The sequence below is a fragment of the Rhinolophus ferrumequinum genome, chromosome 2 (genome assembly GCF_004115265.2).
Source record: "Rhinolophus ferrumequinum isolate MPI-CBG mRhiFer1 chromosome 2, mRhiFer1_v1.p, whole genome shotgun sequence".
Classification (NCBI taxonomy): domain Eukaryota; kingdom Metazoa; phylum Chordata; class Mammalia; order Chiroptera; family Rhinolophidae; genus Rhinolophus; species Rhinolophus ferrumequinum.
The window spans coordinates 46,509,119-46,523,368 of NC_046285.1; the positions used below are offsets into that span (position 1 = coordinate 46,509,119).

The 14,250-nt window shown below is 34.9% G+C and overlaps 1 protein-coding gene across 1 annotated transcript in view; it reads right to left on the minus strand.

Moving 5' to 3' along the window:
* POLQ (DNA polymerase theta) overlaps positions 1-14,250 on the minus strand; it is an 86,636-nt gene that overhangs the window by 24,933 nt on the left and 47,453 nt on the right. The window contains exons 17-21 of the mRNA XM_033121474.1: positions 12,986-13,129; positions 11,758-11,954; positions 7,423-7,663; positions 2,628-2,821; positions 411-545 (exon numbers count right to left, since the gene is read on the minus strand). Of these exons, the coding sequence (XP_032977365.1) occupies positions 411-545; positions 2,628-2,821; positions 7,423-7,663; positions 11,758-11,954; positions 12,986-13,129 (911 nt within the window). The remainder of the gene's footprint in view (positions 1-410; positions 546-2,627; positions 2,822-7,422; positions 7,664-11,757; positions 11,955-12,985; positions 13,130-14,250) is intronic.

The window sequence follows — 14,250 nt, forward strand, 5'->3', positions numbered from 1 at the left end:
AAAAAAACTGTTTTATTTATAATGGCTGTTATTTTTTCTTTTTATATTAAAAAGAACATCTTCCATACCTTTGTTCATATTCAAATACCTATACAAACTATATTGTACTGGAAGTCCAAGAGTAGTGGATGTCGATAATTAAATGATGTCTATATGCCTGAGTTTGCAAACCTTTACACCATTTTAATGATAGGAAGGACACAACTGCTAATTCAGATTATGGTCCAGATTTTCCATGCTGGAATATCTCCACATTTATTGTGAGCCGCCAAACCACAAACCAATTTGTTTTTCTGTAGGTAAGTTCAAATGGTGGGCTATGTTGGATCTTGAGTTCATCAGCCTTCTTTGAAGACATCAAAGTGCTAAGAGTAGTTCAGATTCTGCCCTGTGACTGCCCCAAAGAGCACCTTTCTAGTGCTGAACTGTTTTCCTAGGCTCAGTTTGCGTCCATTGTCATTCCCTCTTCTGGTGGAACCCAAAGTTTTCTTGCCACCTTGGTTTATCTCTCCATTTGGTGGCAACTTCAATTCCAAAAATAAAACCTGCAAGAAATTAATGCTTCTTTAGTCAAGAATCATATCTCAAATACTGTCATTCAGAAAATATTTTTAGAAGTTACTTGGGGAAACAAGCTATATCGTTTAATATGGGTTGGAAGAATTTGGGGGTTTTCTGGGGGGTGGGGGGCACTTTGGAATTAATGCATTTAATAAATAATGGCAATGACAATTTATATATGAAGTAGGCTGTCCATACCCTAATTTAGGCACTAGCAGATTAATAAAACACCAGGCTTTTAAACAGTCAAGAATGCAGGAATGTATACTTTGCGCTGAAGAACTGACAAGCTATTGATACAGAGACTTTGGGTCACTTTGAGGATTGTGAGCACTTCTAACTACCACTTATTGTGGTAACCAACTTGGCTGCTCAATCGCTTAAGCCCCACAGAGGGTCAATGACAAAAACAGGAGGCAGGCCGGATCTGACCTGCAAGCTGTAGTTTGCTGATCCCTGCTCTAGACCAGTGCCAACCAGAAGAGCTTTTGGCAATAACGGACATGATCTATATTTGCACTGTCCAATATGGCAGCCACTAGCCACGATATGGCTAGTGAACATTTGAAATGTGGCCAGCACAAAAAAGGAGCTAAACTGAAATATTTTATTTCATTTTAATTAATTTAAATTTAAATAGCCACAAGTGGCTGGTAGCTCCTCTGTTAGATAGTGCACCTCTAGATGAGCAATAATATCCTGTCTGATCTAAAGATTCAACTTAAAATCACCAAGGATTAAATAGTCAATGTGTAAAACTGTGAGATTACCTTAAACCTCTGTTTTAACATGAAGACCTAGGAACAAGCCAATAACAATAAAGGCCTATTATTCCAGCTCAGAGTTTGACCTCGGGTGATGGCTCTCATAACTTAGTACCCATCTAAGTGAAAAGAGCCCAGATTCTGCCTTGCTCCAAGTCTACTTGTGCTGAAATCCAGAGAGTCTATAGTTTTGATAAGCTCCCTATGTAATTTTATGTGCTTTCTGCTAGGTACTGGCTTGCGGAGTTCTTGGCTAACGAACTCAAAAGAAAACACAAAAACACTAAAAAGGCACCACTGAATTCAATACAAATATACCACGTGAGTAAGAGAAACAAAGTTCCTTATTTTTTTTAAACAGAATTCTAAGGCTTAGTAAAGAGCATTTATATGAGTACATATCACATTTATTGAGCACTTACTATGAGATAGGCCCTATTCTAAGTGTTTTACATTTATCCTTTATTCCTCACACCAAATCTATGAGGTTTTTCTAGCATAACCCATTTTACTGGTGAAGAAATTGAGATATAAAGAGATGGTGTATTGGCCCAAGGTCATGTTAACAAATGGAGGAGGTAGGATTCAAACCCATGAATCTGGCTCTAAAGCCTATGATCTTTACCAATGTGCCATATTCTTGAATCACATCTAGAAGACCCTACAACTTCACTGCCATAAAGCAAGTGTAAGCACCCAGTTTACATTTGTAATCCCTCTAGAATAACCCAGCCGCTTTTTGTAGAGTGTGGGGAGAGGAGATAATAGAACACTAACCTTTGAAAATAAAAAAAAGAGTAAACTATGTTAAAATTTATATAAGGTGATAAAAATCTTAATTGGGTTTAAAAAGCAAACCATCACCAAAATCCCCTTTTCATGAACAACTGAGAAAAATATCTAATTTTGTAATCCAAAAAAGGATTTGGGGGTGAGGAAGGGGTGAGAGTCCATAAAATGGCTAATTTCATGGAGAAACAGCTACACTGTTATGCAACCACTATGCAACTGTCTTTCATTCAACAAATATTTACTAAGTGCCTCCTCTGTTCCAGGCAAATCTCCTTCTCTTAGAACATACACTCTAGGACCCTTCTTTACTACCTTCTTATTTCATAAATATAAGATATAACTTATAAATTAGATGTTAGAATACTCTACCTGCAAAGTATTCTGGTTCACTGAATTGCATTTTTAACTATTCTTTGATGTTTAGGTAAACACATTTAAGAAATACATGCACACAAACCATTTTTAACTCTAAAAATTTCTTTTCTAAATTCCCTATTCCCATGACACAACCTCAGCGATGTCATCTGAACTGGTGAAGGAAAAACTGTGGCCAGCAAGTTGATAGGCCTGAGTCTCAATTGCCTCCAGCTTGGCTTGCATTATGTGTTTCTGACTTTCACATTCTGCAGTACTAAAGCCGATTCCATTTAGCTCTAGCAAGGCCAAGCAGTACTGACAGGGCATTTCCACTTTACAGAAAACATCTGGAAGAGAAAAAGAAAACTAAAACATTAATTCACCAGCTAAGTGACTAGATTAGTATTATTATCTAAACACACATAGAATTTCTCTAGCAAAATCCAGAGATGCTGCTACCCAAACTATGCTTCAAGATTCGGTCTCCTGAGCAGTGTTTTCAAACCAACAATGAAAGGCATAAAAGATACCTTTTTACCCCACTTAAGCACTTTCCACTTAAGCACTAGACCACTATCTTTGTCTATGCAGAGTAGAATTGGCAATCTTATGAACAGTCTGGATTACCAGAGACTGCATTTCTCCCAAAATAATGTTTCTACTCTTAGCAAGACCAAGATAGCCCATCTTACATGCTAAGCTGCTACAAAGTATTAATTCCCTGAAATTATTTCCAATATTCCTGCTCCCATGGTATGCATGCTTGGACAAAGAACTAAAGATGGAGGTTTCATATTTTCCAATGCTCTTACCAAAGAGTAAAGAACATTTCAGAAATAAGAATTAGAGTATTTTTCTGTCTGCTGACATTTATCTACAGAGTTGTCATTCTATATCAGTTTTCCCAGTATGCTCATTGGAATTTTAGTCTCAAAGATACAATATATAAAGATTAGAATTGAGAGATACCGTATACTGAGTTCCAGCATTTATGTACTGCTCTTGGATATTCATGATGCCTCTTAATATATGCATGAGGCAAGTATTAATAAAAAGAAAGTTGATGCTGCCATATTCGTCCCAGAAAATAGACTAAGAATAAAAATCATATTAGTGGTAGAGCTGGTTACAACATAATGATAGAAAGTTTAATTCTATCATTAATTCTATCATTTATCTATCAAGATAAATAAATTTTAAACATGTATGCATCTAATAAAATGGTCTCCAAATATATAAAGTTGACTGAACTACAGAGAAAATTAGATATAGAAGATTTAAACAACAGAATTTTATAAATGTCTTGACTTAAAAGACATTTATAAAATTCTGCATCCAGAATTGGAATATACATTCTCTTATATATACATAGAATATTTATACCATAGTTCAGGTTTTAGGTCACAAAGCAACTCAAAAAATTTTAAAGAATGGGTATCATACAACCATATTCTTTAACTACAATACAATTAAGTTTGAAGGTAACAATAGAAATACAAAATAAAAAGTTTCCAAATATTTGGGAATTAAAAAAAAAACTAATCATAAATTTAGTAATTTATGAGTCAAAATGTACCATAATAGAAATTCTTAAATATTTAGGATAAAATGATGAAACATTACATGTCAAAACTTGTGAGATAAAATGAAAGTAGAGCTTTAAGGGAAATGTATAGCCTTAAGTACTTTAATTAGAAAATTAAAAATGATTTGAAAAGTTATAAATTTATTGTCAAACATGAATTTAGAAAAGGATGGCAAAATAAAGTCAGGAAAACTAGAAGAAAAGAGAGATTGTAAATTTGACAAAAATCAAGGACACAGAAAACAAAAACAATAGGAAAGATCAAAAGCTAGTTCTTTGAAAAGATGGAAAAATTTGATATCCTTCTAGTGAGATTAAACAAATATTATGAAAGAAAAAGAAGATAACAGATAAACCAGAAATGTAAAAAAAAGAAAACATAAGCAATAGCTTTATGACAATAAATTTGAAAATTTAGATGAAAGAAGTAAATTCTTAAAAAATATAGCATATCATAACATAATCAAACAGACATATGAATAATCTTAGTTATTAAAGAAATCAAAGTAGTAAAGAATGTTTCCACAAAGAAATAGTTTATAGGGGAATTCCACCAAAATTTCGAGGAACACATTATTCCTGTAATACATAAACTCTTCTAAAAGAAAAAGAGGTTATATTCATCAACTCATTCAATACAACTAGAATAACCTTTTTACCAAAATCAAAGTATGAGAAAGGAAAATTATAGTTGTTTTTCAACCACTGAATTGGCAAAATTGAGACAGTATGAATTAGCACGATTTCTTTCACACTGCTGTTTAGAAAGTAAACTTTTAAAACCAACCTGGAAAACAATTTAGCATAATCTTACAAAGTTAAATATTCCCATTCCTTTGACACAGCAATTCTAAACTAAAAGAAATTCTTGCCCACATGTACCAGGAGACACTTATATGTGTTAGAATATGTATACAGAACTACTTGTTATCGCAAAACAATACAAAACTAGAAACAACCCATATCAATAGAAAAAAATGGATAAATAAATTTTGGCACACTTTCACAGTGATATATTACACAGCAGTGAGAGTGAATTAGTCATAGATACAGGTAATATGCATGTATCTTATTAACATGATGCTGAGCAAGAAAGCAAGTCCCAGTGCGACGAATATTTTATAAAGTCGAAAACAAACAAATCTAAATAATATATTGTTTGGATATATTTATATATGTATATAGATATATATATGCCAAAAATTTTTTAATTAAAAAATAAAATTTAAGTAAAAAATAAGGGAATAATAAACATAAAACTTGGGATATGCAAGAAAGGGGAAGGACATAGGTAGACACATACGAGTATGTCTAACTTATTGATAGTGTGAGTTAACAGTTATTAAATATTAAAATATATTATTAAAAGAATAATAAATAAATAACAATAAAACCATACATGGACCAATGATGATACTGTACATGAAAGAAAGATTATGGTTAATACAAATCTATGCAGATGCAGTCTTTCAAAAGAGAGTGAACCAACTCACTCCATACCTAGAAAATCATCTCATATATATTCAGACCTCTCTCTCGAGAACCTAACTGATCCATGTAAAGAGGACAGGATACATTGTCCTGAGTCACACTGAGCAAAGACACATTTATTCATACCCTAACAAAAATCAGTTCTCTATTGGGAGAAAATCAGCTGCCAGAAAACGCCGACCCAATAGGCAAGAAGATGAGAAAAGAAAAAAATGAAGATTCTGGAGGTCCATTAAAATAAACAAGCACATCCTGAAATAATTATTTCCGAACATAATTTGACAACTGTCCACATTCTCTCCAAAACTTCCCTTATTTCAATGCTCTTCAATTCTATGGAGCACTTGAATAAAAAAGACTAACACTGTACAAGAATGCACTTAACACCTCCTCGTCACTGACTATGGAAAATTTACAGGGGGAAAAAAAGAGCTTTTAAGGCACACTGAAATTGTGAAAGTTATAAAATAACAAACCTGAGAGTTTCTTGTGCTTTTCTGGAAAGGAAAACCATATTCTCTTTTTTTTTTTAATAGGTGAAAAACTGGCTTTAAGTAGTGGCACAGTCCCTTCCCCAAAATACTGAAAGCTTATAATTCTGACAATGGGCAACAAATGTCCACAAAAAGTTACAGACTAATCCATATCACTATCATCAAATGTTGGTGTCTGGGAACTACAAGACTATCCAGGACACCTACTGGGGGCAGACTGGGAAGGAAAGAGAGCTGTGTTCATTCAGCATTATCGTCCATAAATGGAGACGAAGTCCTGTGGCGTGTGTGCCACACACTCCCAAGCCTTGGCCTGCCTACATGTCCTTAACGAAGCTGAGTGTGAAACAGTTCACTGCCTGTTCAAGAGCTGCTAATTAACATCAGTTAAGCAAGTCTCCTATGAACAAACAAATCCGTCTGGTCTTTGGATAATTCTACCCAGTGATGCGGGGGAGAATATTACTATCAGCACAGAGGGCTTGTGTTATCAGTAAAAATAATAATGGTAATCAACCAACACAACAATGAGTGTCTCCTCTGTGGCAAACACTCTACTAAGTTTTCTCTCATTTAATACACATAACAACATTATAAGAACCAGAGAGTTTCAATCGCTCGCCCAAGGTCCTCCACTAGAAAGTGATACAGCCCAAATTCAAACCCTGTGTGAATTCATCAGTCTGCTGTTTCTAGTATTTATTAATCAGGCAATAAATTCATGGTTTCTGCCTTCTCACAATGGAACAAAGCCAACTTTGCTCCACTTTATCATTTCTACCATAAGTATATGTTATCTTCTGTGAAGTCAATGTACTCAGTCTAGGCCAGCTGACTGCACAATAAATCCATGCTATTTGTCAGAAGGGAAAAAAATTCACGTAAATAGCCTTTGCTGAAAAAATAACTTTTAAAAGTTCTAAAAAGAAAACAGTCACGTTTTTAAATCCATGATAGATATGTTCTAAGTGTGAATAAAAATCATTTGAAGTTCAAATATAAAATAAGCAAAAAATGAATAAAGCATCACTAATTCTCTTCATCATAGTAGAGCCTGAGGTTAGCAAACTATGCCCAAACTAGGACCAGATGCCTGTTTTTATAAAGTTTTATTGGAACACTCATTTTCATAATGTCTATGGCTGCTTCTGTGCTACAACAGCAGTTAAATATTTGTGATTAAGACCATCTGGGCTGCAAAGCCAAAAATATGTAGGATCTTTTACAGAAAAGTTTGTTGACCCCTGTACTGGACAATCCAAAGCCAGGGTTTACATAAAAAGTATAAAAAATGTATCCATCTGTGATAAAGAGTGGCTAACTCCATAACTGTCACCAGTCTATAACCACATAAAAATGCCAGGAACTTTGTTTTTACCTTGCAGGTTTTCCTTCTTTAACAATGAATTGAGTTGATTCATAGCGTTGAAGATGAGAATGGACTCTACAGACGCTCTGTATCGCCCAGAATGCTCAGTGCCGACATTCAGTCCCAGGCTTTGAATTCCTTGGCCAGACTCTAGCCCGTCTAGGAGTAGAAGCTCATGAGGCAGAAAACTGGTCACTATGCTGTGAAGAGTCGGCTCCTTAGAATCTGGATCTAATAACCAGCACGCCACCTGAATGGGACAGCAATGAGAATATTTTCTTGATTACAAAGGCTTTAGCTTTGTAATAGATCATCCCCCTATGGCTTGAGCTTGGAATGTCCCCTGTCCCAATTCCCTGTTTTAGAAAATTACCCTGAAACATGATTAATACCCTTCTGCTTATTGATCTCTATGGCCTAGCATTCTTTCCAGGCTATTCCCATCATTGTTCCTGGGTTGCTGATGCCGAGGGAGGACCACATTGCCAGAGGGAAGGCTCCATGCAGACCCCCGGAACTGTCCTGTAGCCTTTAGAGGAATGCCCAGATTTTCCTTTAAAGACCTTAAGCTGGTCTGAGAATGTTAAGGCAGTTTTTGAAGGTGTTAACCCACTACCTTCTCAGATCACCGGTGCTCTGACAATAAACACTTATTCTATGACCCAACTCCTGTGTTGGTCTATTGGCTGAGCAGCGATGGCAGCACGAGCCCCAGACTCGGTTGCTCTCCGGTTTCACCCTTCAATTAAAGGTATCTATCCAGAGAAATCCAAAACTCTAATTCAAAAAAATTTATGCACTCCTATGTTTACTGCAGCACTGTACACAATAGCTAAGACATGGAAACAACCGAAATGCCCATCGGTAGACGACTGGATTAAGAAACTGTGGTACATTTATACAATGGAGTACTACGCAGCCATAAAGAAGAAAGAAATCTTACCATTTGCAACAACATGGATGGACCTAGAGAACATTATGTTAAGTGAAATAAGTCAGACAGAGAAAGACAAATACCATATGATCTCACTTATATGTGGAATCTAAAGAAGAGAATAAGTGAATGAACTAATCAGAAACAGTTTTAGAGATATAGAGAAAAAACTGAGGGTTGCTAGATGGGGGGGCGGGGACAGGGGAGAAGGTGAGGGGATCAGTAACCACAAGATTGCCACGGGGTTACGAAAGTTAATTTGGTGAATGTAATCAATAATGTTGTAAAGATTTTGTAGGGTATCCGATGGACACTTGTCTTATTAGGGAGACCACCTCAGGGATGATGTAGATGCCTGATCACTGCATTGTACACCTGAAGCTGAAGCTGAACAATAATGAATGTCAACTACAAGTTCATATATATATATATATATATATTTATATATGTATACACTTACAAGAAGTGGAGTACAGCATTAGGAATAGAGACAGTGGAAATGTAAAGGCTCTGTACGATGTCAGAGGGGTAGTGGATGGGGGAGGGGTGTTGACACAGTGTGAGGGATATAAATGATAAATGTCTACGTATTACTTTGTTTTGTGCACATGAAACTAATAAAAAAAGTCTAAAAAAATTTTAAAAATAAAATTGAAAAAAAAAGGAGAAAAATATGAAAACTCATTTCTAATCTCACTGATTTTCACTTAATACTCGCTCAGTGGTGTTCCCAGGAGAAGAAAAGAAAAAGATAATTGTACCAGGACTCATTTTTGGTTCTAATAAGACCAATGGCCTTCAAATATTTCCATTACTGCAATGCTCCCACTGACCTTCTGAAGCAGGCGTAAAATCAAATGCCTCTCAGCTAAATGAAACCATGTTTCTGAAAATGCAGATGGACTCTTCTCCACTAAGGCTGACTTTGGCTAGGCTACTATAACAAAGATGGGCCTATGTAGTTTTAGGTTTATTTAATTCTTTCAACATAGGAAGCAGTGAGACATAAATGTTTTATCATTAAAAGTTCATATCCAGAGTTTTAGAAAGCCTCTAGGCTTTCCCCTCAGGATGAGGGCCTATTACGATGACCATCCAACGGGTGATTTGATTGCTATTTTTAACTTCCCAATGACACTAGAAGATCTGTAGTTTCTAACACTGGATCTAGCAGATCAAAACTGGATTGAGAATGAGGAAATCTAAGCCCTGTTTATAATTCTGACAATTACTAAATGGTTCAGTTACTTCTTTTGTAGGTTAAGAATGCAGTTTTAAAGGAGGGCGTAATATTCTGAATTATAATAAGAAACATACATATGGCCTTCATTCCCCAGTCCCCATTTCTAGCACAGAGCTTCCAATACCCTAGGAATGTCCTAGGTGGTGAGGAATGTACAGGTGTCTTTTGTTCTGATAATGAGGTGATTTCTGTAATGTCCCTAAGTTACCTAAGGGTGGGGGCTGGTTGTCAAGGAACCAACCCTATGATTGGACGGTTGGAACTTTCAGTCCAACCCTTGACCTGCTAGGAGGGGAATGGGGGCTGGAGATTGAATTGATGCTAATGGCCAATGACATAAATCAATCATGCCTAAGTCATGAAGTCTCTATAAAAACCCAAAAGGACTGGGTTAAGAGAGCTTCAGAGTTGGTGAACACATGGAGGTTCTGGGAGAGGGACTGTCAGCTCCGGGCCCCTTCCCATATACCCACCTCCATGTATCTCTTCATCTACCTATTGATTTGTAGGTAGGCTTTAATATCCTTTGTAATAAACTGGTAATCAGGTGAGTAAACTGGTTTCCTGAATTCTGTGAGTTGCTCTAGCAAATTAATCAAAACCAAAGAGGCAGAAGGGAGGTCATGGGAATCTCACATTTATAAATGGCCAGAAGCACAGATAACAACCTGGGCTTGTGGCTGGTGTCTGAAGTGGGGGACTGGGAATCTTGTGGGACTGAGCCCGTAAGCAGTGGGATCTGACACTATCTCCAAGTAGATAGAGTCAGAATTGAGTTGCATTGCAGGATACCCAGCTGATACCTGCAGAATTATTGGAAGGGTCGGGAAACCTCCCCCCACCACATTAGAAATTGGTGATCAGAACCCTTTGGGGGGTATTGAATAAAAGAGTCTAATGTAAAAGTTGCCAAACTTATAAAGCTGAGATTTCATAAATTAATAGTTGATCTTATTACATCAAAATTGTTTTGATTAACAAAACCGATTATGAAATATTTCAAATAGTTTGTGTAAAAGGTACATAAATCTGAGATGCTACTGTAGTTTTAATGAGAAGATCATATTACCCATATTCTTATTTTAGATTCTGGAACATCAAAATTAAGTGACAATCTTTTATATCCAGTAAAAGCTAGTTTAGAAACTACGTGGAATTTATCACATATAAACTAAGCCTGGCTTGAAGTATAAAAAAGAATAGTATATTTAGTTTATCTAATACTGCCTTTGAAAATCTTTGCCAAAAAAGCTAAAGAAACTAAGAAACTAAAATTATCATATTATTATTGATTACATGATAATAACAACCAAGTATAGTAAGTCCTCACTTAACATTGTCTATCAGTTCTGCAACTTAGGCAAAATGATGCATAATAAAACCAATTTCACCACAGGCTAATTGATGTAAACAAGAGTTAAGTTCCTATGTCATCTCATCAATGTTATAACAAAACAACGATGAATGAAATGACATTTGAAGACATGCTGTACTATCATATCTCAACTTAAAATTAATATTCCACACGCCTCATGTATTCACTGTTAACAGTGGGAAAATATATCCTTTTGAGGACTATGGTATTGTAAATAAATGTCTTCCGAAAATGCATTATACTGTTATGTGTATATTACAATAATACACATTACCCTTTCCTTAAAAACTCAGAGTCATCATTATGAAGAGTGTATCATACTTTGCTATTATATAGGAAAGTTATCAAGGGGCCAGAAAGGGGCTTTATCCCTATGCTAAATGGCTCCTAACTACTATTCTTTTTGACTTGTTATATCAACACACTTCTGTTTTCTACCTCTATCCTCATGTATATTTAATATATCTAAATCTGACGGTTCTCCTTTCACTTCTAATTGACTATAAGATAGAAAACTTAGAACTTACTACCACAATAAAAATTTTAAATATCTCTGAGGAAAGATATAAACTTCAGTGCTTGGAATCTGTGACATCTGTTTTTATCTACACTAAGCAATTGGTGCATAATATTCTCTTCTGGGTGGATGAGATCACTGCATAAGGAATAACTACTCTAAAAAAACTGAAGCTGCATTGTTGGAGCGAAATAAATAGGAAGTCATTTAAGAATTAACCCTAAACATTAAATTTTAAAAAATTAAGTATGTGAAAATTAAATAAGACGTAGAACCTTAGGATCTTCAAAACTTTGTTCCAGGGAGATGCCACAAGACAGAAGAAGAATTTTATAGCTCTGGATGAAGTCATAGATGATAACAGAACGTTCTTTATCAGATTCTTTTGGAAAGCAGGATTGAAGATGCCACATTCTGTCTTTCACAGTCAGGTTTGGATCCAGAGATGGTGGAGCCAAACTTGCACTAATTTCTTTAAAAAAAAAACAAAAAACAACATAGTCTTAAGGCAAAAATCACAAGCATTCATCTGAAGCGGAATCGATAATGCAAAGGCTGAAAAAGACTCAATAAGACTGAAAAGGACTACTTCCATGTAACCAATAATTCAATATGACCTTATCCAGGTCATGTCGGATGAAGTACTTATGTAGATGAAGTACTTTGCAGTCTAAAAATTGCAGTTTGGACTAGATGATTTACAACACTCTATTTAATTAGGTGGGAGAAAATTCTAAATATCAAGATTTCTAAAAATAAATTTACATTCCTCAGAATGAAGAGTTAAAGACAGAAAAGATATTTTCAAATGAATTTTAAAGGAACTCTTTTTGAAGATAGAGTTAGTAGGAATGTAAAACGTTACATCTGAAAAAAGCAATTCAAGTAACTACTCACCCTAACAAAATTTCCTACAAAACAATTGAAAATATGTCATGCTTACTCAGGAAAAGACATTATATAGCATCCTTTAAAACGTTCCCTTATTAGTTTTTCTCCTGTCTAAAACCACTCAATCAGCTAGGTATCCAACAACTATAATCATGAGGTATTTCCAGATCATATCCTTTCAATTCCAAAGACTTCTCCAAGGCTGTGTGATTCAACTACTATAGATGGCTAGGTCATCACTGCCTGTTGATGAGCTCCAGACCCAGTCATAAGGAGGAAAGAAACCTGAAGAGACACTGCTATGATCCAGTCTTCAAAAGCAAACCCTCAAGGTGGACAAGCGTCCCTGATGCTCCACTACCCCCAAGAAGAAAACATAGTATTAATAGCCCCATGTGACAAGCTGAGGGGAGTAAGAGTGGTGTTTCTTAAAACATTTATTCTACTTAACATATGAAATAATATACACACTACCCACTGTCCAAAAGACAAAAATTTTAATACTAATAATAAATTCTAGATAAATATCAGAAAATTATTCTCAACAAATACTATCCTAATAGAGGCTACATTAAAATTATATGGTGACTTTCCCAAATAGTGGTTACTTACCAGAATGTTTTTGTTCTTTCTGCAGTGAAATATAATAGGCATCTCTTCCACCCCAACATACTGCCAGTCCAACCACCAAGATGTCATCACAATCCTTAACAGGAAATCCATCATCTCTAATGGGGGTTTCCTGAGGTGAGCTAACTAAGTAAATCAAAAGTGAAATAGTTAAAAATATCTAAAAATAAAGCCATTAAACTGAACATCAAAACAATGATAATAACTATTTGACTGGCAAATTTCCAAATTCCTAAAATATACATTCTTTAAATAGTCATTTTTAGGTGTACGTATATTTTTTCTAGGCTTACTATAATTCAAATAGAAATAAAAATCACTTGTGCACTATAAAAATTCTTTAGTGAATTCTTTAGTGAATTGCTAGTTAAGAACTCAGCAATTCTTAACACGAAGAAACTCCAGAAAAATCAAGAGCCCTACTTCTTAGAGAAGAATTAGGTCTGATTTTATATTTGGAATTAACATTTTTTCTAAAATAATGCATCCCCAATTTTATAAAGACATAGGCCAAGAACCAATTTATTTTATTTATAATTATACCCCCAATACCTGGAAAATAACTGGTGCTTATTTGTTAAATTTAAGTGAACGTTTTTATCCTTCTAAACTTTAGCACAGAAAATGTGCTTAATTTTTCATTCAATTGTCTGTTGAATGAAAAATGGAACATACCAGTCAACACTGGAAATACATAAAACTTGTCATTAACACATGTACTCTAGGAATTGAAGATCAGACAAACCTCAAATCATTATGAACAAATTCATTAATAAATACTGAGATTTACGAAATCTGATCAAATGTTTGATTTCCACAACAAGCTGTCAAGCTGAATACAGCTATTCCCCATGATACAAAATTCTTACTTTCATGAAGACAGACATATACATAGTAGCATTATTTGACCAAAAGTTTCAATTCTCAAAACCTAGAAGAGGTCAGTGGCGCTTTGGGATCAACATTTCAGCATAGGATTCATGCCTTTCAGTGGAGTTACAAGTTCTACATGAAATAAATATGGGAAAATATAGCTAATGTACATTGTGAAAAATATAGTGCCTGTTTGCTATGTACTTTTTTGATTATATAAATGAATAAGGATATTTCAACTTAATAGAAAATAATTCATGAGTACTGATGTTTAATAAAAGCCATCATGTTATACCATTAATATATGGTAAAAGTGATCCATATTGAAAATACATCTTAACTTTTACAAGCTTATATTTTAATATTTATATATG